The sequence below is a fragment of the Adiantum capillus-veneris genome, chromosome 2 (genome assembly GCF_014529385.1).
Source record: "Adiantum capillus-veneris isolate H3 chromosome 2, ASM1452938v2, whole genome shotgun sequence".
NCBI classification, from domain to species: domain Eukaryota; kingdom Viridiplantae; phylum Streptophyta; class Polypodiopsida; order Polypodiales; family Pteridaceae; genus Adiantum; species Adiantum capillus-veneris.
Genome location: NC_140932.1, coordinates 103,771,679 through 103,792,550, shown reverse-complemented (window position 1 = coordinate 103,792,550; position 20,872 = coordinate 103,771,679). Strand labels below are relative to the sequence as shown.

At 44.9% G+C, this 20,872-nt stretch overlaps 1 protein-coding gene and 1 pseudogene across 4 annotated transcripts in view; both read left to right on the top strand.

The window, feature by feature from the left end:
• The window catches only part of LOC147463309 (uncharacterized), an 81,027-nt gene extending 60,411 nt beyond the window's left edge, over positions 1-20,616 (top strand). Inside the window, exons 3-7 of one of the 4 annotated variants that reach the window (XM_086528425.1) lie at positions 17,059-17,307; positions 17,673-17,780; positions 17,918-18,076; positions 19,599-19,789; positions 20,320-20,616. In XM_086528425.1, coding sequence (XP_086384551.1) covers positions 17,059-17,307; positions 17,673-17,780; positions 17,918-18,076; positions 19,599-19,700 — 618 coding nt within the window. In that variant the 3' untranslated portion in view covers positions 19,701-19,789; positions 20,320-20,616. Of the gene's footprint in view, positions 1-17,058; positions 17,308-17,423; positions 17,495-17,589; positions 17,781-17,917; positions 18,077-19,176; positions 19,421-19,598; positions 19,790-20,319 lie in introns of those variants that run through there. The other 3 variants (XM_086528441.1, XM_086528433.1, XM_086528449.1) reach the window with 3 other exon arrangements.
• On the top strand, positions 118-1,831 carry LOC147463310 (uncharacterized; annotated as a pseudogene).
• Positions 20,617-20,872: the final 256 nt, after the last annotated feature.

Here is a 20,872-nt window from a genome sequence, read left to right as displayed (position 1 = left end):
ATTACCCTACCTTCTCCCTCAACCAGTTCTATACCTCCCCAGTCATCCCCATCAATAAACTTCTCACCCACTATATTACAGCAAGCTTCGGTGCAACAAGCTCCTGCACAGACAACCATGGAAGAGCTCACAAGTTTCCTAGCTAAGGTGAATATTAAGTTTCCGACTTTCAAAGGTCTCTCCACAGAGGATGCTGACGACCATGCCCGGAGGTTTGTTTCTCTCTGCAGAGGTCGTGGCCTCAACTGAGAAGATGCCTACTTAGTACTCTTCCGATCTACCTTGGATGGATTAGCAGACAAGTGGTACAGTCAGTTTGCAGAGAACCACTTTACTACTTGGGCTACATTAAGACAACAATTTTGTGAAGCTTTCAGACCAGGCGATTTCCAAGAAAAGGTTCTAGATGAGTTGGCCAATCTGTTGCTTCAGCCCAAAGAGACTTTTGCAGAACTCCTGACCCGAACAAAGTCTCTGGTCGCCAAGCTTCCTCAACCACCAGGTGAGTTCATGGTGAAGAAATGGGTAGAGAAGGCTCTTCCAAAGACTTCTCAACAAAAACTGAGAGAGAATCTCCGACCTGATGCCACCTTGGAGGAGTTTGTTGCGGTTGCTACTAGGATAGAGGGGGCAAGGAAGCTGTTTACCAACTCTTTTCAGGTAGAGACTACCTCTGTACCCTTGGAGAGTCCATCTGACCCTTTGACTTCTCTACATAGGGAACTTGAAGCCCTGAAACTACAACGCGCTCTTCAAGAGGAGAAATCAATCTCTCTTAGACAGGAGAAGCCCCCGTATCACGAGGCTTTGGATCAAATCAAGAGAGAGCTAGAAGAGCTTAGGTCTCAGCAGGAGACTAAGGCTATGGTATGGTGCAGCTCATGCCGCTCTCCAGGACACCCTCCACAGGACTGTTCCCTTCGTGCTTATTGCCACTTCTACGAAAAGTCTAGACATGAAGACAAGGATTGCTACTATATCAAGGGATTGCGGCAAATACAACAAAGTCTCGGTCCTTCTCTCCAACAAGGGCTAGCACCAACATCCAATATGGTTTCCCCCTATGGCCATCCATATTACATGCCACCTTTGCTCAATACCACTACTGTCCAAGGTATGTCAAGTACTTTTCCGTCTCAAAATTTTTATACCCATGCTGCCTCAGCCCCTTAGAGCTTCTACACATTAGCCTCCAACTCCATGCAACAAGAGCAAAGACCACCTCGTCCCCCGTTTCGTCCATCAAATCGGCCCATCTTATGCTACATATATGGAGAATATGGGCATTACCAAAGCAAGTGTCCTTTACCTGAAGGGTCCCCTCCTTGCCATCATTGCCCGGAGTCTAAGGACCACTACAGTAAGGATTGTCCCAAGCAAAGGGCATCCTCATCTTTAGTCCCAACTTAGAACCAACAAGAATTCACATTCTCGAAGATCAATCTTGATTGCAGTGAACACCATCCCTCAACCATCACCTGCTACTCATACGGTTAGGCCACAACAAGTGGGGGAGTCTGCTGGCGTCCTCACTCGGGCACAAAGAGCAGCTCTTGGTCTCAGCTTGCCAATAGGTCCATCTCGTCCATCTCCACTTCCACAACCCGACCCTACTGACGAGCCCTTCATTGGTGCTCAGAGCAGGGCAGTCTCTATGCTATCGGACAGTGATGGAGCCTTCTTGGAAGCAGTGGCTGACTTGGAACAGGTCAAAGTTCCAGAGGAAGCCCAAATTAGAAGCTACGCCCACAGCGGAAGCAATCTTGAAGAACACATTTCAGCAAGTATCCCTTTACGATATGCTCCAGCTCGATGCAACCCTCAGAAGTGAAACCCTCTCAGTCATTCAATCTCTGTACCTATTCTTGGGCATCAATTCTCCGGCGTCATAGTCGATGGTGGATCTGGGATCAATCTGATGCCAGTGTTCCCTATGTTGGCTTTAGGGTTGCAGTCTACTCGCCTTGCTCCATTCACTGTTACATTGGACAACCAGAGGACAGTCTATCCAGTGGGCATGATAGACGAGGTGCCTCTGAAGGTACAAGACTTCACCTTTAGCTGGTGGTCAGTCTTCCCCAGGTGGAGGGGGGATTTCCTTTGCTTATTGGTAGACCATGGTTGCGGCATACTAAGGCACTTCATGATTGGGGAAACGGCGCCATGTGGATACATACTCTTGGCTCCCCCATGCAACCAATTCGACTCGAAGGAGGTATGGATCCAGTAGTTCATCACAGCTTGTTGTCAGTACAGTCCAACCTCGCCGACCTCGAGCAGCCTTCCCCACCTGACGGGTCTGACGAAGACCTGCTGCAGTGGTTGGAAGCTACCACATCAATGCCGTGCTATGTGGTCTCTATTCAAGCCTCACCTGTGAATACACTCTCTCCCTTGGATCCTCAGGCTGACACTAGTGACCCAAGTCGTACAACAGAAAGTGTGCCAGTCCCAGAAGCAAGTGTGTTAGTCTCTGATGACCATGATTCAAGTGTTTCTCTGATGGAAGTCGTCGGCCTTGGTGAACCTATAACACACCACCAAAGGGGAAAGAAATCTCCTCTGCATGAGTTCACCAACGTTCCACCTCTTCCTTTAAGATCCCCCGCCGGGTCTGACGCCCCGCCCACTCAAAAGCACTCTACTGTGTCTGAAGACCTACCCTTCAATGAGCTTCCACCAGGATGGTTACAAGAGGAGTATGCAGAGTTTCCAATCGATCAAACACCAGCCCATGATGTCTCGAAGCTCCAAGAGGCAGCTCACTCTTCATCTTCTGAGGCGCCCTCTCCAGCTACCCCTCTTGACCCGGTCAAAGAAGTCAACCTAGGCGACCCTGACAACCCTCAGGACATCCTCTTAGCAGCTTGGTTATTGGAGAATCCCGCGCTACTCGATCAGGTAGTCTCTTTCATGCACTCTTTTAAAGATGTTTTTGCTTGGTCCTACAAGGATTTGGAAGGGATCCCACCAGAATTGGGTGTCCATACTATCCCTCTGGTTGAAGGGACTAAGCCTGTCAAAGGCCGAGCTTATAAGCTCAACCCAAAGTATGCAGAAGCTGTCAAGTCAGAGCTAGAAAAAATGCAACAGGCAGGGATCATTATACCTATGGAGCACTCTGAGTGGTTATCACCCATGGTGATAGCGCCTAAGAAGCAGTCCAATAAAATCCGTGTGTGCGTAGATTACCGTGTTCTGAACAAGGTAACTATCCTAGATGGTTTTCCCACACTTTTCACTGAGCGTGTGCTAGAAGATGTAGCACGGCATGTATTGTACAATTTCATGGATGGGTTCAGTGGATACAATCAGTTGGGCATCCATCCAAGGGATCAGATTAAAACAGCTTTCGTTACTCGCTGGGGTATTTTTATTTACACTAGAATGTCGTTTGGGTTGAAAAATGCTCCACCTTTCTTCAATCGCACAATATATCTCATATTCTGTCCTTGCTTACGTAGACAATTTTTCAACCTTCTCGGGTGCTCAGTGTCAACCCCAGTGGAGAATCTAGAGGAGCACCTCGCTCAGCTCTCTGTGTCTTTCTCAGGTGCAGAGAGGCACGCCTGAAGCTCAATCCGAACAAATGTCATTTTTTGGTCACTGAAGGTACACTTCTAGGCCATGTAGTGTCTGCTAAAGGTTTAGCGCCAGACCTAAAGAAGATAGTAACAATCTTGAAGTTACCGCCTCCAATCAACCCTAAAGGTGTTCAGAGCTTTGTAGGCCATACAGGGTATCATCGCAGGTTTATATGCATGTATGCACAGGTGGCTCAACCACTTACCTGACTCACTAGTGTTACTGTACCCTTCCAATGGTCCAAACCTGAAGCTGAAGCATTTGCATATCTCAAAAAACGCCTCACTGAAGCACCTATTCTAGTGGCTCCTGATTGGTCTCTTCCTTTTCATGTGCATAGTGATGCCAGTCAATTGGCTGTGGGTGCTGTGCTGATTCAGCATAGTAAGGAGTACAACTTGGATCGCCCTGTTTACTATGCAAGTCGCCTGCTCACCAAAGCAGAGCGCAACTATAGCACCACAAAAAGGAAAGGTTTGGCTATTGTGCATGCCTTACAAAAATTTCGCCATTATTTATTAGGGGTCCACTTCACAACTATTACTGATCACCATGCCCTGCGCTATCTGCTTAATAAGCCGCAAGTTGCAGGTCGAGTATGGCGATGGCTACTCTTGTTTGATTTCGAAGTGGTACTCAAACCCGGCAAACATCATGTTCTTGCTGACCACCTCTCTCGCATTCACACAGGTGAAGAAGCACAGGGGTTGCATATGACTTTCCGGATAGCAATCTCTCTAAGGTGGATACCACTCCGGAATGGTACGGCGATGTCTTGCATTTGCTATCTACTGGTCTATACCCTGAGAATGCGTCTCCACTACAGAAAAGAAGATTGCTTTTAAAGTCTAGGCCATTCACTTTGATTGGAGGCCAGATCTACAAGTCAGGACGAGATGGTGTTCTGAGACGGTGTGTCTCTCCTCATGAGGTTGAGAATATTCTCGAAGATGCCCACAGTGGTCCCACTGGTGGCCATTACCTGGTCACATCACCGCCCAGAAGATTCTACAGAGTGGTCTATGGTGGCCCTATGTTTTTCGGGATGCAATTGCCTATGTGAAAGTATGTGATGTGTGTCAGCATTGTGGACCTAAACCAAGCAAGCAGTCCAACCGTCCTCTGCAAGTCTCTATGTTATGGCTGCCCTTTGAGCGATGGGGCATGGATTTTGTGGGTCCAATTGCTCCTCCGGCCCAACCAGGTAACCGAAAATATCTACTGGTGGCTATAGATTATGCAACCAAGTGGGCTGACGTACTGGCGATAACTGATTGCACTAGCAATACTATAGCCAAGTTCTTGTATGAAAATGTTTTGTGCAGGTTTGGATGTCCCCTAGAGATCACTAGTGATAGGGGCAGTCACTTTGTTAACGAAATGGTTTCAACCTTGCTCGCCAACTATAAGATTTTTCATCGTAAGTCTTTCTCTTATTACCTAGAGCAAAAGGGCAGGCCGAGAGCACCAACAAGGTTCTGATAGCCCTTCTACGGAAAGCATGTCATCTCCATCCGGCGTCTTGGGCTCAAGCTATCCACGGCACCCTTTGGGCATATTGCATTTTCTCCAAAGCTACAACCCAATCACACCCCATTTGAGTTAGCCTTCGGTTTGGAAGCAATAGCACCCTTCAAATTCAACTCTGGATCTCCGCGAGTTGGCAGTCTGCGTGCCAATGGGGGTTTGGGGTCTGCCTCTCTATCTCGTCTCAACCTATTGGAAGAAATCCGCCGTTTGGCTTCTCAGGCTCTTGAAGTAGAGCAGCTTCATCGCAAGGCATGGCATGATCGCCATCTTCACAAGCCAAAAATAATGACAGGACCACTAGTGTTGTTGTACCAAGCTAGATATCAGAAAAAAGCAAAGAAGTTGGTCCCCGCTTGGCAAGGACCATTCATAGTACAAGAAATTCTACCACACGAGGCAGTACAGTTAGTGACTCTGGAAGGTATTTCCTTGCCGTTGGTAAATGGCTCTAGGATTAAATGCTACTACCCTTCACCATAAGCCTTAAGTCACCATAAGCCTTAAGTCGTCGTCTCTTCTTCTAAGGTGTCCTCCATTGTGTCCCCACTAGTTGTGTGTCCTACCTATTCAGCTCACATCTTTAACTTGCCTTCTCAGAGTCCTTCCTCACCCTCAACGCTGTTCTTTTCGACTATGTTCCAGTTTTTCCATGGATTGCTCACCTTAAACATTGTTCTTCCGACCTATGTCTATCTTCTGATTCAGTTTTTTTTTTTTTTTTTAAATCACTCTGCTATGTCTACTTCATGATATACTTTCATAAAGCATTCTTCTATTGGTGTGTAATCCTTACAGTGTAATCTGTAAAGCTATTGGAGCTGTTGGATGCATGAGTCTCCATATCTTTAGTTGCAAATCTCTTCCAGCCAAAGGGTCCCAACACAATTTTCAAGCCCCCTACCTCCCCTATCTAGCAAATAATCCCTTTGCCCCTACATAACCCGGCTTGCCCTTCAATCCCCTTGCCCTCCCTACCCACATGAGAACCTACTCCCAATTCGCCCATTCCCCCCCCCCCCCCCCCCCCCCCCCCCCCCCCCCCCCCAAACTTGCCCCCCTTCCCAATTCGTCCCCCTCACAACTCGGCCCCCCCCTCACAACTCGTCCCCCTCCCCAACTCGCCCCTCCCCCTTTCCAGTTTCGTTTCCTATCCCCAACTTGCCCCTCCCCTTACCCATTCCACCCCTTCCCAGTTCGTCCCCCTCCCCCACTCGCCCCTCCCCCTTCCCAGTTTCGTCCCCTATCCCCAACTTGCCCCTCCCCTTACCCAATCCGCCCCTGCCCTTCACAACCCAGCCTTCCCTAATTCGCCCCTTCCCCCTTCGCAATTCGTCCCCTTGCCCTTCCCAATTCGTCAACCCCAATTTGACCCCTACCCCTTCAATTTTCGCCTTTCCTTCAAATTGCCCCTTTCCAAATTCTTCCATTACCCTTCTTTATTCGCCGCTACCTAAAGAATCCACTTTCCCTCCAAAGCAACCCTAATTACAACCATCTCTCGCCTCTCTACCCAATTCGCTCGCTCTGCCCTCCCTTCGGCTTCTTCCGCTTCGGCTCCTTCCGCTGCGATAAATATAGACAATTATCTAGAGGGTGAAATTGAAATTGAGGAGTTGCCAATCTGTATGCATGCATAGAAAAATTGCAGAATTGATAATATGTATGCAATTGTGGATTGTGGATCTGTACTGTACAAACATGTATGCAATTGAGGACTAACTTCTTTTTAGCTTTTGAGTGTATGAACGTTTTTCTGTGCTTTTGAATTTGGGAACAACCTCAGTCAGTGAGCGTGTGGCCTATACACATCAGTTACTACGTCAGAAGTTTTACAATTCCCATGGCGGGTAGCAGCAAACATTCCAGAAAGGCAGGATTAATAAATAAGCCACCATTGCAACCGTTGAGTTCTGCTGAGGAGGAGGATGACGTAGAAACTAGTTGCCATGATCTGGATGACTTCACTTCTAGTAATCCCAGCGGCGAAAGTTACAAAGCCTCGCCAAACTCGAAGCCGGATTGTGAAGCTACCTTTGAATGGGACGCTTCCAAAGAAACAAATATGAAAGTAGCAGGTAAAAAGAAACGCAATCATTAAATCATCAGTCATGAGATCAATCGGCCAGCTACATCTAAAAATCGCACATCATTCTCTTTGGCTGTTTATCTATAGCGCCTCGACCATCTCTAAGCGAAATCCTCTCCAAGGCCCAGCTACAGACTTTGGGTCTCACAACACTGGCTGATGGCGATCTACGAACTACTGTTCCTGTTGAGATGGTATATGATCTTTTGAACAATTTTCCAAGGTCAAGGGCCACAAACTCACTGCTACACGGCTAGGCCATGCTATGGGTATGACCACTTTTCCATCTGTGAAGCCTGCTACCTGTCACAAACGGGAGCGCATAGCAATATAAAATATACTCGGATAAATAAAATTTATCACTTAATATTGAAGCCAGAGGATATAGAGAGAAATAGATAGAGAGAGAGAGAGAGATAGAGTGAAAAGATCGACACAGTACTGGGGACCAGAAGATGGGCTGGTCCCCCCCTCGTAATAGTATCTTTATTACTGAGGAGAAGTCTACACAAGCACTTGAACCGAACGTATTGCCACGTTCGTTCTAGAATAAGACTTGATGGTTCCCGGAAGCCTCAGCTTCCGATTCCTAGGGCAAAACCCTATTCCAAGGAACTTCCGTTCCTAATTCCAATTCCTCGAGAATCAAGGTTCTCGCCTCTGGATCCCACCTTCCAGACTCAGGGCATGACATCCCTGCAACTCTTTTCTAACTCTGTTTCCAGAGTCCTCTTCCTGCAGAACAACTCTGCTTTCCCGGACACGAAGTCCTTACTTGGGAATCCCAACTTCCGGATCACAACTTCAGAGACTACCTCTCTCTGATCCGTGGATCTACTTCCCAAACTCGGGTACGAAACCCTTGGGCTGATCTGGCTCTAGTTCCTCAGAGCGCTTTTCTCCTGCAGAGGCTCATGCCTTCCTCTGCTCCTACTCCCTCACGAAGAGGAAGTACACTTGCAATCAAATACTCAAAGATCATAACATGAAAATCGTTACCTTCAAAGTCTCGACGCTCGAAACGCAACTCGATTCTCGAAAAGCAATTCCCCGGAAGAGATCTCTACATAGAAAATTCCTCTCTTCCAATCCTACACACAAAAGAGGTGTGTTCTCGGGTTCCTTCTCGTAAATCAGTCCCGTCTACGATGTTTATGGATTGAAAACAAAGAAAAACAGAAGCTTGTCGCGATGGAAACACGCTCCGTAGGCACTTCTTTGCGAGGGAACTTGCGCACTGAGTCTTGGCGACATCTGGTACATTTGGGGCAGCCATGGGCATCACCGGCAACGTCTTCTTTACGGCTTAAATCTGCAACAACATCTTCTTCTTGCAAAGATTGGTCTTCCTCTCTGAGTGAGGGCATGTGATGCTTATATAGCTCCTAGCCACGGGCACGAATAGCTGCTCGCGTAGAGATCACGGCCGTTTTTTTATTATTTTAATTATTATTTTTTTTTCCATTTTTTTTTTCTGTTCTGCCAGAAAAAGAGAGAGAGAAAACGCTGGCTGATCTGTTGTCTTATTTATCAGATGGCTGCCCACTTATTAAGTGGACGGCTCGCGTATTTTAAAAAATAGTCTGAACCTGCCCAAAAACTCAATAAAACCTTAAGTTAAAAACAATGCTTTCACAGCACTTCCCAGGCGTCCCTGGATGCAATCACATGCACAGTTGCAATGCAGACATAGACTTCCTCGCGGGAAAGCATTTGCTTTCCCGAAAAGCAATCCCGCTTTCTCAAAAAGCATCTGTTTTTCCTCAAAGTTTCCTCTGAACCCATCTTCATTCAAGTGCTTTCCTTGTGCACAATTCTAACACAGTTCGGAATTTCCTCCCGACTATGGATATTCCCTTTCCGATGCACCCGTCACCCACCTTGTGACGCATCAAGAATACCCATCACCTAGTCCTTTCCTACCGAACTTACGGTACAATCTCCTTCACGATGCTCTATGTCACCCATCCTATGACGCATCAGAGATGTCCGTTCCCGGATGGTCGGATACTTCTTTCCGATGCTCCCTGTCACCCATCCGATGTGACGCATCAGAAGTACCCGTTCCTGGTGGCCTTACAGATATTCTCGTTCTCAGTGTTCCCGTCATTACTTTAAATGACGCACTAGGAATACTTTGTACTCGGATGTCTCCAGTGAGAAAAGCCCTCTCACTTAAAATTCCAATAATTCATTTAGAATTATTTTTTCCTTGGTGTTCCAAGCGAGAAAACCCTCTCACTTATAAATCCAATAATTCATTTAGAATTATTTTTCTATAAGATAAAGCCAATTTAGCAACACTACCCGAACCTTCTCTCAACTTTCCAAGGATGCTACAATTCAGGCATGTTAGGAGATGCTCAGTACGGATCACCCAGATCACGAAAGAAACAAAGAGCTCTTTAGATACTACTTTTTGGCTAGAGATGCCAAAGAAGATAAGGGAAAATGTGAACTGCCCACTACATTTTCACATTGGGACGGCCTTTACTGTTTGATCCACATCCAACCATGTGGATTCCACCAGATTCTTTTTTCATCATTACAGTCTAGGGCCAAAAGGTTTTGGGCCCAGGTGAGGTCTGTGTAGTTCACCTTCAAATGTTTCGTAGCACCTCTCTTGACGTGGGTCATAAATATACATGTTACACCTGACGAAGTGGATGAGGATACACGAAGTGTGCAAGGGAAAAGGAAATCTTTAAACATTCAGGTTGATCCTAAAATCACGAAGAAAAAGAAGATCAAAGCAAAGGTGGCGAAAGATACAGCAGAGTCTCTACTCTCTTTGCCAATATCTGAGAGCCAACAGACTAAGGTGACACATCTTCCGCGGCGCTCTCTGTCTGCTTCCACCCCTCTCTCTACTGGGCCAGTGTCTACTTCCAAACTTCATGACAAGTCGGTGGCTTCTCCCTCGGAGATTCCTCTCCCTTCTTCCCCAATATTCACCCATACTAACGCCAATATATCACTGACTCCACCTGTGGCAACCATCTCAGCTCCCACTCCACCAGTGGTATCTACTCCTAGCGAGCCAGCTGTGCCACTTCAGAGTCCTCCAGTATCATCTTCAGGGGTGACCGACTCTACTTCTCTGCTATACCTTTCGGAGAAAATATTACAGGACTCCAGGAATGCTATCGCCACCATAGAGCTTGGAGCAAAAAGTTAGCTGCCACGCACCAATGCCACTCTGCCTTATACGCAGCTATGGAGGGATCTCTGAAGGTCGCCGAGAGTGCCACCTCGGATCAGGATGCTACGATTTTCGCATTGCAACAAGCTTTGAAAATAAAGTCAGACATCATTGAAGACCTTAAAGCACAAGTACAAGGATTTCGAGATAGGTCCACCCAGTCTCAGGTTCGATTGGCGTGGGGTTTGGATGGATTGGATCAGGGCCAACAATGCAGACTGCAGCAACAGGTCAGACTCAGGCTCAGGCTCAGGCTCCGGTTGACGTGGGGTTTGGATGGACTGGATCCGGGCCACCAATGCATACTGCAATTCTTCAGCAATTTATGGGACTCTACACACAGCCTCCAGTTCAGTACTACAACGTTTCTTGCTGCAACGGTGTTGCTGGTGCACACCGCCATGGCTGTGTCACTTGACGTCTTCAGTACACTACCGGACAGGTGCTACCCTCTGCCCTGCAGCAGGTGGCGGCTCCTTTCACAGGCGGCCAGGTTATGGACAGCAGAGCCCAGCAGCCTCTAGTCTAGCAGCGAAGTTTCACCATTGATTTGATGGCTCCACCTCCAGAGACTGATCCTTCGGGTGCGGCTGTGGCGACTACTCTTTCTCTGGGATGACAGCATGACCGTCTTTTTACCATGGCAGTACAATAGTAATTTATTATTGCAGTTTCAGTTGTTTTCTCACCGAGACGGTGAGTGGTTTTGTGGTGGGAAACCTGTAACAGGGCTACATTGTCACGGGCACGCGACAAGCCGTTAGTCACAGTTGGCCCGGGTTTCACACTGGTTGGTGACTGTGACTCGTGGCAGGGATATGGGTGGTCGTTCAGTCGACACCGTGGCTAGTGCACCACCTCACAGTTCAGAGATAGGCTTAGCTGGAGTGGATATTTTACAGCCGTTGGTGGCTCTTCATGTTTGTATATATCTACAGCTGTTTAGGGTTTTTATCTACTTTGTGTGGTGAGTTATCTAGAGTCTCTCATTCTATCATCTAGAGTTGTACACAGCACGTCTGCACCATCCCTGCACATTTGAGCCTCGACACCCCAACTGTACCTATGAGATCTGGGCTGGAGCTGAGTGTGCTGCCATGCCAGAGTCTGTATCGGTTTCTTTGAGTTTGTCAATGTTCATGTTGTTTATGTTTAGGTTCTCCTGAGTCGTAGTGTTGTTGCTCTGTTGTTCTTTGTCTTCTGTGTTTGCATTCTGTGGAGTGAGATATCACGCACATTGCACTGAGGAGCACCCACTATAGAGGGCATGACACATTATCTCCACTACAAGCACAATCCCAAGAAGCTTCGGACATCGTGCACGGTCTTTAAATCGGGCCATGTCTTGATGGCTTGAACCTTAGCGGGATCCATTTGAACACCATCCTTTGACACTATGTGGCCAAGAAAGTGGATCTCTTCCAATAAGAATTCACTTTTCTTAGGATTGACAAGTAACCTATGACTACGCAGCTCTTCGAACACAATGGTCAAGTGACGCCTATGCTCCTCTTCATTCTTCAAATAGACTATTATGTCATCAAAGAATGTGCCAACAAACTTTTAATGTGAGCGGAAAATCCAGTCCGTCATCCTATTGAACGTAGCAAGAGCATTTGTAAGACCAAATGGCATCACTAAAAACTCATAGAAACCAAACGTTGTCCTAAACGCAGTCTTGTGCACATCCTCTGGCCTTATACGAATTTGATGGTACGCGCTCTTAAGGTCTATTTCGCTAAAAATTTCACTACCCTCTAAACGGTCAAGAATATCATCAATCCTTGTAATAGGAAACCTGCTTCTTGATGGTATTCTTATTCAATGCACGGTCGTCAATACACATGCGCCAAGAGCCATCCTTCTTCTGCACTAGGAGCACTCGGGAGCAAAAAGGCGAAGAACTAGGCTGAATCAGCCCCTTCTCTAAAAGCTCCTCAACCTGGCTCATAATCTCTTTTTGCTGAGCCGCACTAACCTTGTAGGGAGGTCTGCAGCGGCCTTCATCTTTTCCTCGAAACCACTGCTTTTCCAATACTCCCAAATTGTTGTAGGAAGTGTCTGCAACATGGGCCTTGGCCATTGACATTTGGAGTCGTTGGTGCGACATCTGGCTGCTGTCCAGAAAAACCAGCCATGCCAAAATTGCCCTGTGGCATCCCAAACTGGCCTTGATTGCACTGAAACCCTTGTTGCATGCCAATATTACCATACATGGGGTTCGGCATCATGCCTTGCATACCCCCAAAGACTGTTCCTGGCATATATTATTGGTTTCCAGGCGCATAACCAGCCATACTTTGGAACACAGATCCACCCCGAAATAGCGAGGATGTATCGTGGGTGGTGGAAAAACCTGATGCACGGCCTGGAAACTGTTCCTTGTCCATTTAATGCAACATGTGGACTCTGAAAGGTGGCAAGCTGATCTGGAAAAACCTATGGAATCGGCGTCCTAACCACCTGTTTATGGACGGAAGAAACCTGCCTAGGAGCCCCAATAGACTCCGCAACGTACGAGTGCTCCCTGTCTTGTTGGGACGCATGAAGGACCTGGGCTTGAGCCTCAACGGGCTCTACTGGCTGTGTGAGTTGCCTTGTCTGCTGTGGCACTGGTGACCTTGCAAAAACTCCATAAACCTTGGGTTCTACACCAGTTGAGTGAAAACATTCACAACGGCAACCAACTGAGTTCTGAATGCATCATCTTCAAGTTGCCCAGTCATAAAGCCCTGCACTAGTGGAGCATTCACATCAACAAAAAGTACAGATAGGGGTGGCCTAAAACTCTCGCCAACCTCAAATACTGTAGGATTTACCTGCCTGTCCTGCGAAGAAAAACCCTCTTCCATAATGCCTTTCCCTTTGTCGGCCATATTGTAATCCCGCATTTCTATACTCGTGTCTTCACCAAAAACCAACTGAGGCTCACTTCTTGAGGAAAAAGTGGTTCTTTCTTGGCGACGGAACCATGAAATCGGCCCGTAGGGCAGTAGGGTTTGGCTTTCACCCGAAACTTTACTTTAGACTCTAGGACAGAGAGAAACTTTGCAAATAAAACTTGTAATAGGAATTAACACTTCGAACACACGGCTTGGAAGCTAGAGCGCTCCAAGCAAACGCAGACAACCTGTTGGCCCCAAAGATTGGCGCCCTTTTCGGTATTTCTTTATTCTTATCAAAAAGGGAATAAAACTTGCGATTTCCTATGAGCTGTCCCGCATAATCCGCGCTGAAAAAGACCTGTTCTGGCTCTATTTCGGCAGCATAACTGTGCTAGGAAACCTCACAGACAAAATCCTCACACAATGAATGACTTTCCCGGCGCATACGGACACTTTACAGAACCTGGCAAGGATCTGCAGCACGCTGAATTCTCTGTTTTCTGCCTTGAAATTGCGCCAAATCACCTATTTAATGATCCCCTCGCTTCCCCGGACCTCCTGGGGGTATTAGAGACCGATTAGGGCTGAAACCCTAAACCTACAAATCTACACAGCAGGCAGTAATTTCTTGTTTTGGGCTTCGTTTCGTGAGCCGAACGCATCCGTAGCGAGCCCTTGTACTCCCACACCTGTTGGGCTACTTGCCCTCTGAATCGGACGAGATTTCTCACGAGAAATCTCTACGATTTCACATGTACCTGGGGGGATTAGTTATTAGCTAATCCAGTACCTGGACAAGAGGCTCTTGCCTCGGCATACGCGCATGAACCCACATGACTGGACATACATATGAGTAGCCCTCGAGAGAGGCATCACGGTTTTGTATTAAAAAGGGGAGAGAGGTGCGCGAGAGGTATAACGTGTCCAACATTTTTCAATAAAAACTATTTCATTTACCTTGCAAAAATGTTTGAAGTCCGCATTTTGCTAAATCTTAGAGCGTTCTAACGGAACGATCGGATTGTAAATGGGACACTGGAACTATTAATTATGACCTTTATTCACTTGGAAACAATAGGTTGATGGGAAACTTGATCCTCAAGACTATATTTAAAGATAAGACTTGACCCTCAAAAAAGGAGTAATTTTCGGAAAGAGAGTAATTTTAGGAAAGGAGGAGTATTTTTAGAAGCGAAGTAGGAGGAGTACTTTTAGGAATGAAGGAGTATTTTTAGAGAAGAGAGAGAAGAAAGAGAAGTAAGTCAAGTTTAGAGCTTCTTTTGTTGAAAACCAAGCTTCTCCTAAACTTAGAGACTCAAATCACGCATCGAGATCCGTGTCCGCACAAAATTATTATTATTATTATTATATATATATATATATTTATTTATTCAATATAGATGCGAATGCTCGTGAATTTATCTCTCTGCTTTTCACTATTCTTAGCTTTTGATTTTGACCTTGAGAGCTTATATAAAGATCCCTTTCCCTTCACTTTCAATATACACACAGAAGTTCTCGGAAGCGGAAGCTCTCTTGCCATAACGCCCGAGTTACCTTCTCTCCCTCAACCTCTCACCCTCAACCCATCTCCATCTCTACCACCATCGTGTTGTTCCTCGGATTGTTGAGTTCGCTTTCTCTCTCTTTTACAATCTTTTCGGCAAGCAAGGAAGCCATAACTCTGCTTTTCACGACGAAGATTTCTTTTTATCTTTCGTGATATGATGGCCCCAAAACGAGTGACTCAAAAATTAAATAAAAATCATCAGAAAGAAACCAACAGCTAAGGTTAGTAGTTGCGACGTCCTCGTGACACATTCACTGAGGGAGATCACTGACTTCTTTAGAGTAGAAACTCGGACGTCAGATGAGCAAGCTTTATAGCAGAGTTCAGAGTCCACCTATACTAGAGGTGTATTAGTTGATAAAGCCATTGAGCTCGGGAGAGCTAGACGGCCACGTCTACGAGGACGTCCACAACATCGACGGAGGCTCCACCAGAGGATCAAGACTATTCTAGCACGACATGGGAGACGTCCAACACGACTATTTACAGAGGTAAACATTGATGATGCTCTTCAGCGATGAATACAATACATGCTCGGACAACGCCCGATGCCAGGCATCCTCGGGCATTGATGATGATGATGATGATCTTAGTTTTTACTTTATTTTCATTTTTGTACCCAGACATTATATTAGATCCAGCAAGATTGTATCAGTTTGATCTCATAGGTAATTTTGGCCCTTGAAGACGTTTAATATAACATTTCATTTCATTTCTCTCTTCAAGTGCAGTTGTTATAGTTTTTGTTCGTGTGTTGCTATTGATTTCTCGCTTGCGTGTCCAAGCTTGTCACTACTTTGTGCGGACATTGTCATGCAAACTCTTTCAATGTTTTGTCATGACGGACGTGTTTATTTGAATGAGTTTGGTGAGATGAATGACCGCAAAATTCTCTCTAAGTGCCATTTCATTGGTACATCTGGATACCTTTGATGTGAAATGTCAAACCGGGGTGAAATACTAGTCTTGAACCTATGAACAAGTCTAATGTGAATTTTGAACCATGAGATGAAAATGTCATTTTAGTGAGACTGCTGAAAATGACCCAAATGACATTATGACCTCTACTCATATGAGGTAATCCAATAACGAAGTCCATAAAAAATGTTCATCCATTTTTGATCCGTGATCTGCAATGGATGTAAGAGGTCTACGTGTTTTGGACATCCAGCCTTATTAAGATAGCATTCCGCTTACTCTCACTTATCGCTTTCATGTGCGACCAATAAAAAGACCAGCTCACCAAGGCTGAAGTTTTGTGTATGCCAGGGTCTCCTATACTAAGTGCATCATGACACTCCTATAAAACTTGACAATGATGATGCACTCCTATAAGATATGGCAGCAGGTATTTATCATGGGGCACACATACTTTATGTTATTTAAAAGGTAGACATCATTAATGGAATAAGTGCATCGTGACACTCTTATTGAATTTTATAGCGGATATCTAATCATTTGGCAGGCACACTTTGCCTTGTTTGAAAATAGACCACCTTAAATAGAAGGTTTTTCCACTATATCTGTGTCTAGCCGACCGTTGGGCATTGAGAACGACATACCTTTCCTGGCTACTTAGTCCTTCTTGGACTCGCTGTTTGCAATCTAAGTTGCCTTAGTTTGGCAGAGAGGAATGACTTTGTCAGAGGCCTCATAGATCAGACTCACACTTTGTTCTTCCATCAAGACACGCATTTCCACGAGTGTATCTTATTGTTTCACCAGATCTGCAACGAGTCAGCAATTGCAAGAATAATGACCTTGCCAGATAGAGCCACTATGACATAGTGAGCTAAAGTAAAAGAACAATATTTCTCCAGGAGGGAAGATGTTCACCCAGAGAGCATACCAGGTAATGAGTATCATTGATTAGTTACTTTTCAGAAAACTTTATCAAGCCCAGCAAGAGGTATGCACGCATTCATGCCAGAGTTGTAATCTGTTTTTTTTCTTATGCATCATTGGCCCAAAGGAGATAGTGTGTCTGCTACTGAAACATGACAAGCTTAATTTATTTGGCTGTCCAATCATCCCATTATTACGTAGATGCCTGCTGATCAGTTAGCAAATGAGTTTCGTTTTAAACGTTGAAAGGGAGTCAATAGGTTTAATGTATGTCTCATTTAAATTCATTATAATTGGGCTTTTAGTTACAGCTAAGGAGTTATGTACTGATTAATCTTTTTCTTGATGTGAGCAGTATTTGAAGACTGGGAATTACTATCATGGTGCTTTTTGTAAGGACTCACAAGATGGTTGGGGAATATTTTACTGGCCATCTGCAAAGCGCAGGTTTGAAGGAGAATGGGTGGCAAACCAGCCCTACAGTGGCTACTATTCGCCCATGAAAGCGGGAGATCTGGAGTTTGTGGGAGGAATGCTGCTTCAGTTTTGTCCTGAATTAAGCTTCTGCCCCTTGCTTGAGAAAGCCTCTTCCAAAGATAGAAAGGTCAAGGGTTTTGCTAAGAATTTTATTCAGTAATCACTTTGACAAATACCTGCTTAAAACTTCCTTTGTGGAATATTGGCCTAGTGGATTCCTACTAACTAAACTGAAAACAGCAGAAACGGGCATCGAAAGTTTACTATCACGAGGTCTATTTATGGCAGTCCTACAAGTGTGTAAGGGTACCTGGGTAAGGGTAGGTTTTTTTTTTGGAGGGGCAGGGATTTGGGTCGGGGATAGAGCACGTCAGTCTAGTAAATCTTTTTCCCTGTTTGTGATCACCAGGTGTCCACTGTCAAGTATACATAACAATGATGAATTGGAAAGCATCCCCCCTCCCATTAACACGAAAATCTTGTGGTCAACAGATGTCAAAATTACATCTCCAGAATCCAATCTTGCCCATCTTCAATGTTATATCAGCACTGCGTGCCCTCAGAACTGGTGAACATGGTCCAAAAGCTTTATTCAAAACAGTAAGACTTTTTATGATACGATGCTGAAGTTTTGCTTGGTAGTTAGGATGCCACAGACATATACATGTAAGTTTGTTAAGTGTGGGAAAAGATGTTAATGGTTGTTAGCTTATGAGTGTCTTTTAACTGGATTGCAGCAAGTGGGAAGGAAAGAGAATTTGGCAGCTTCACAGCTGCAAATTTTAAAGAAATTGTTTGAAGTGATGGTTCCCATGGTTGATAACCAAGCTCAGCTACATGCAACGCACATTCGCAGGATGCTTCTTCTTGGTCGAATAGACCCTGACATTGGTCAGGTATGTTTGACTATGTCTCATACATCAGTGTAGCCACTTAATCTCTCTTACAAGTAGCTACAGAGCGATGCTGAAAGTCTGCACCATGCCTTCCCGCCACCCAATCTCACCGATTGCTGTGGTGCGACGATTATGCCCATCGTCTAGACTAGTCAAAATTCTGATAGATTTGAGGGGTTTCTTGAGCTTCAGTTTTGCATCGTCTCTCGCAAGTTCTTGCTGTAGATTACCTTGTTTAAGTTCATGGCAATGTTCTCATTTCCAATTTCCGTTTGTTTTAAAGTTGAGGTAGCGCACACATGAAGCACTTAAATGGATGATCAACTGATGCCCCTCTTGTATCTCTCTCTCTGGAGCCTCAGTGGACCATTGGAATATTTGTCACAAAGTTGGGAGTCCTGCACCTTGGTTTACAAGTCAATCGGTCACAAACTTGGGGTCCTGTTTCTTAGTGTACAACAAGTGATTGGATGCAGACTACTGCGTGAGGCTCTTTAACACTGTATTGATTTTGGCTTCCATTTTAAGACTGTCTATGTCTTTGTATTGGGGGGAGGATGCTTTGGGAAAGGTTGAGACTCCTTGGTCCTAGCATGGAGCCCTAGATGCTCCTAGAGCTGCAGGTTTTTGCTGATCAACACAATGTATGGACCTCTTTGGCTTGGTTGGCGGACCTGCAGTCAGCGTCAGGTTTCGAAGGCTTCTGGAGTACACTCCACTTGTTTGGTAGATTCATCAGTCCTCAACTCGTTGACCTTCCAGGGTGAAATTGCAGTAAGGGTTTTTTGCATTTTGGTTACTATACTGATGTTTTTGGTCCTTACGAGTAAAATATAAATGTATCTTTGCTTCACTAGGGAGTCTCTGTGGGTTGTCAATGGATAGAGATGCTGAGTCGTATTGAAGAGCCTACAATGCGTGATTAGCAACTCCTTGGAGTCTTAAGGGATTGTATACAAGTGCCAAATGCAGCTGTTAAATAGATGAAATTTTTGCTTTCTATTCTTAGGGACTTCTGGATCATGGTTCTCAAGATGTGTTTGATAAAGGGCTAGCAAAGTTTTAGGATGAGCCTTGTAATATGTTGGTTGGTCATACAGGGCATATACTTTGACGAACTTTTTGTTGGGGCAAGCGCAACTTGTGACCTGTAATAAGTGGTGCCTAACGAAGTTTTTGGGGTCTAGATGGCTAGAACCAATTTGTGGCAACCTCATGTGCAGGAACAGTAGTGGGATGGGTGACCTACCGGGAAGGTGCTTCTCTCATGCCATATCAATTTTTTGATAAAATGACGTGGGGGTGCGGTTGATCCTTCTTTGTTAGCCTCCAAAATTGAAAGAGGTGTGTGGTTAGGCACTCCCTTTTTGACGAGTAAATGTGTCTTCCTCTTATGCTTTTGAGTTCATTGCACCACCTATCTTGCCCGTCTTAGAAACAAAGGTGAACATTTAAGATGTTGAATATTTAGATAAGAAACTGATAATTTAAGATGAATAATGCTGAGGATGTATTTCAATAGGGAGAGAGGCTACTTGCTCACCTACAAACATGCGTGTCTGGAAGAGAAAGCATTGGGTATGATGAATTGTTGCTGAGCATCCTTCAGTTTCACCATCCATAAGCAGTCCCGCAGGAAGGTAGCCTCGTGCACTTCATAAAGGTCTTCAAAGGAGCAATGCCTGAAGGATACGAAGGAGCCTCTTGTGACAGGTATATATACTGATGTTGCTCAGAAAATGCTGTTGGGAAAATTAATAAAATCCCTTAAATTTATGGAAATTCCCAAAATACCCATCTTGTACCAAATTTGGATCAATTGCTCTAATTTTTGCATCGTTTATTCTTTTTGACAACAGAAATCTCCATGTAAGTGTTTTTATAAAAAAAATTCGCTAATGAGCTTAGAAATAAAGGCATCTGTGTGTACAAATAATGAACCATTTCATCTCAAGAGCCCACAATACCATCTAAAATCCCAGTTCTATCATCTTCCACTGAAAAGAAAGCAGTCAAATCTTTCTATGAAAAGTTGCAAAAAAAAGAGCCTCTGGAGATTCTTGCAAGATTAACAAGGGGTATTTTGGGGAAAAAATGGAAGGGCATTTTGGGATTTTTTTGATACATATATGTGGAGTATTTTGGGAATCCTGACAAATTTCAGGGGTATTTTGCTAAATCTCCCCTGCTTTTAGCGTCATCTTGCAATTTGTGATTCTTAATGTGAGGGTCTCTTGATGCAGGAGAAACTTTTACCAGGATCTTCCATTCGGGCAAATGTGCGTGCGTTCTATTTTCAATTCACTATCTGTCAAATCGTTATGCTCTCATACTTGGACAGGTTTTCTCTACTAAAAATCAAGGGCTTGCTGCTATACAACTTTTTTGCACCTCATTCATGTTCAATTCATTGAAACTCCCTCCCAAAGGTAAAGGAAAGTGCTTGCAACAAGCAAAAAATATTGGGCTTCCTCCCGAAGAAGGCACAGATTTGAGTAATAGATTGAATGATGAAGTTAAATGTTGCTCTTTGATTATAACGAATGTACTTTGTGTCATTGTGGCCTAACTTGCAAGTGGTATAATTGTCTTCACATCTCACTTGTGTTGATAAAGGTTGTGAAAAAATGGGAATGTCCTTTGATTCAAAATAGTTGCTAGTGTTCATTACTAAACTTTCCAAGTATTTATTTGTGAAATCACATAGATTACTTTTAGTGATCCACTTACTATATAAGGTTGGTTTTGTGAATGATTTTTGGATTTGTTAGTAGTTTGTTGTGTCCATTCGCCTCG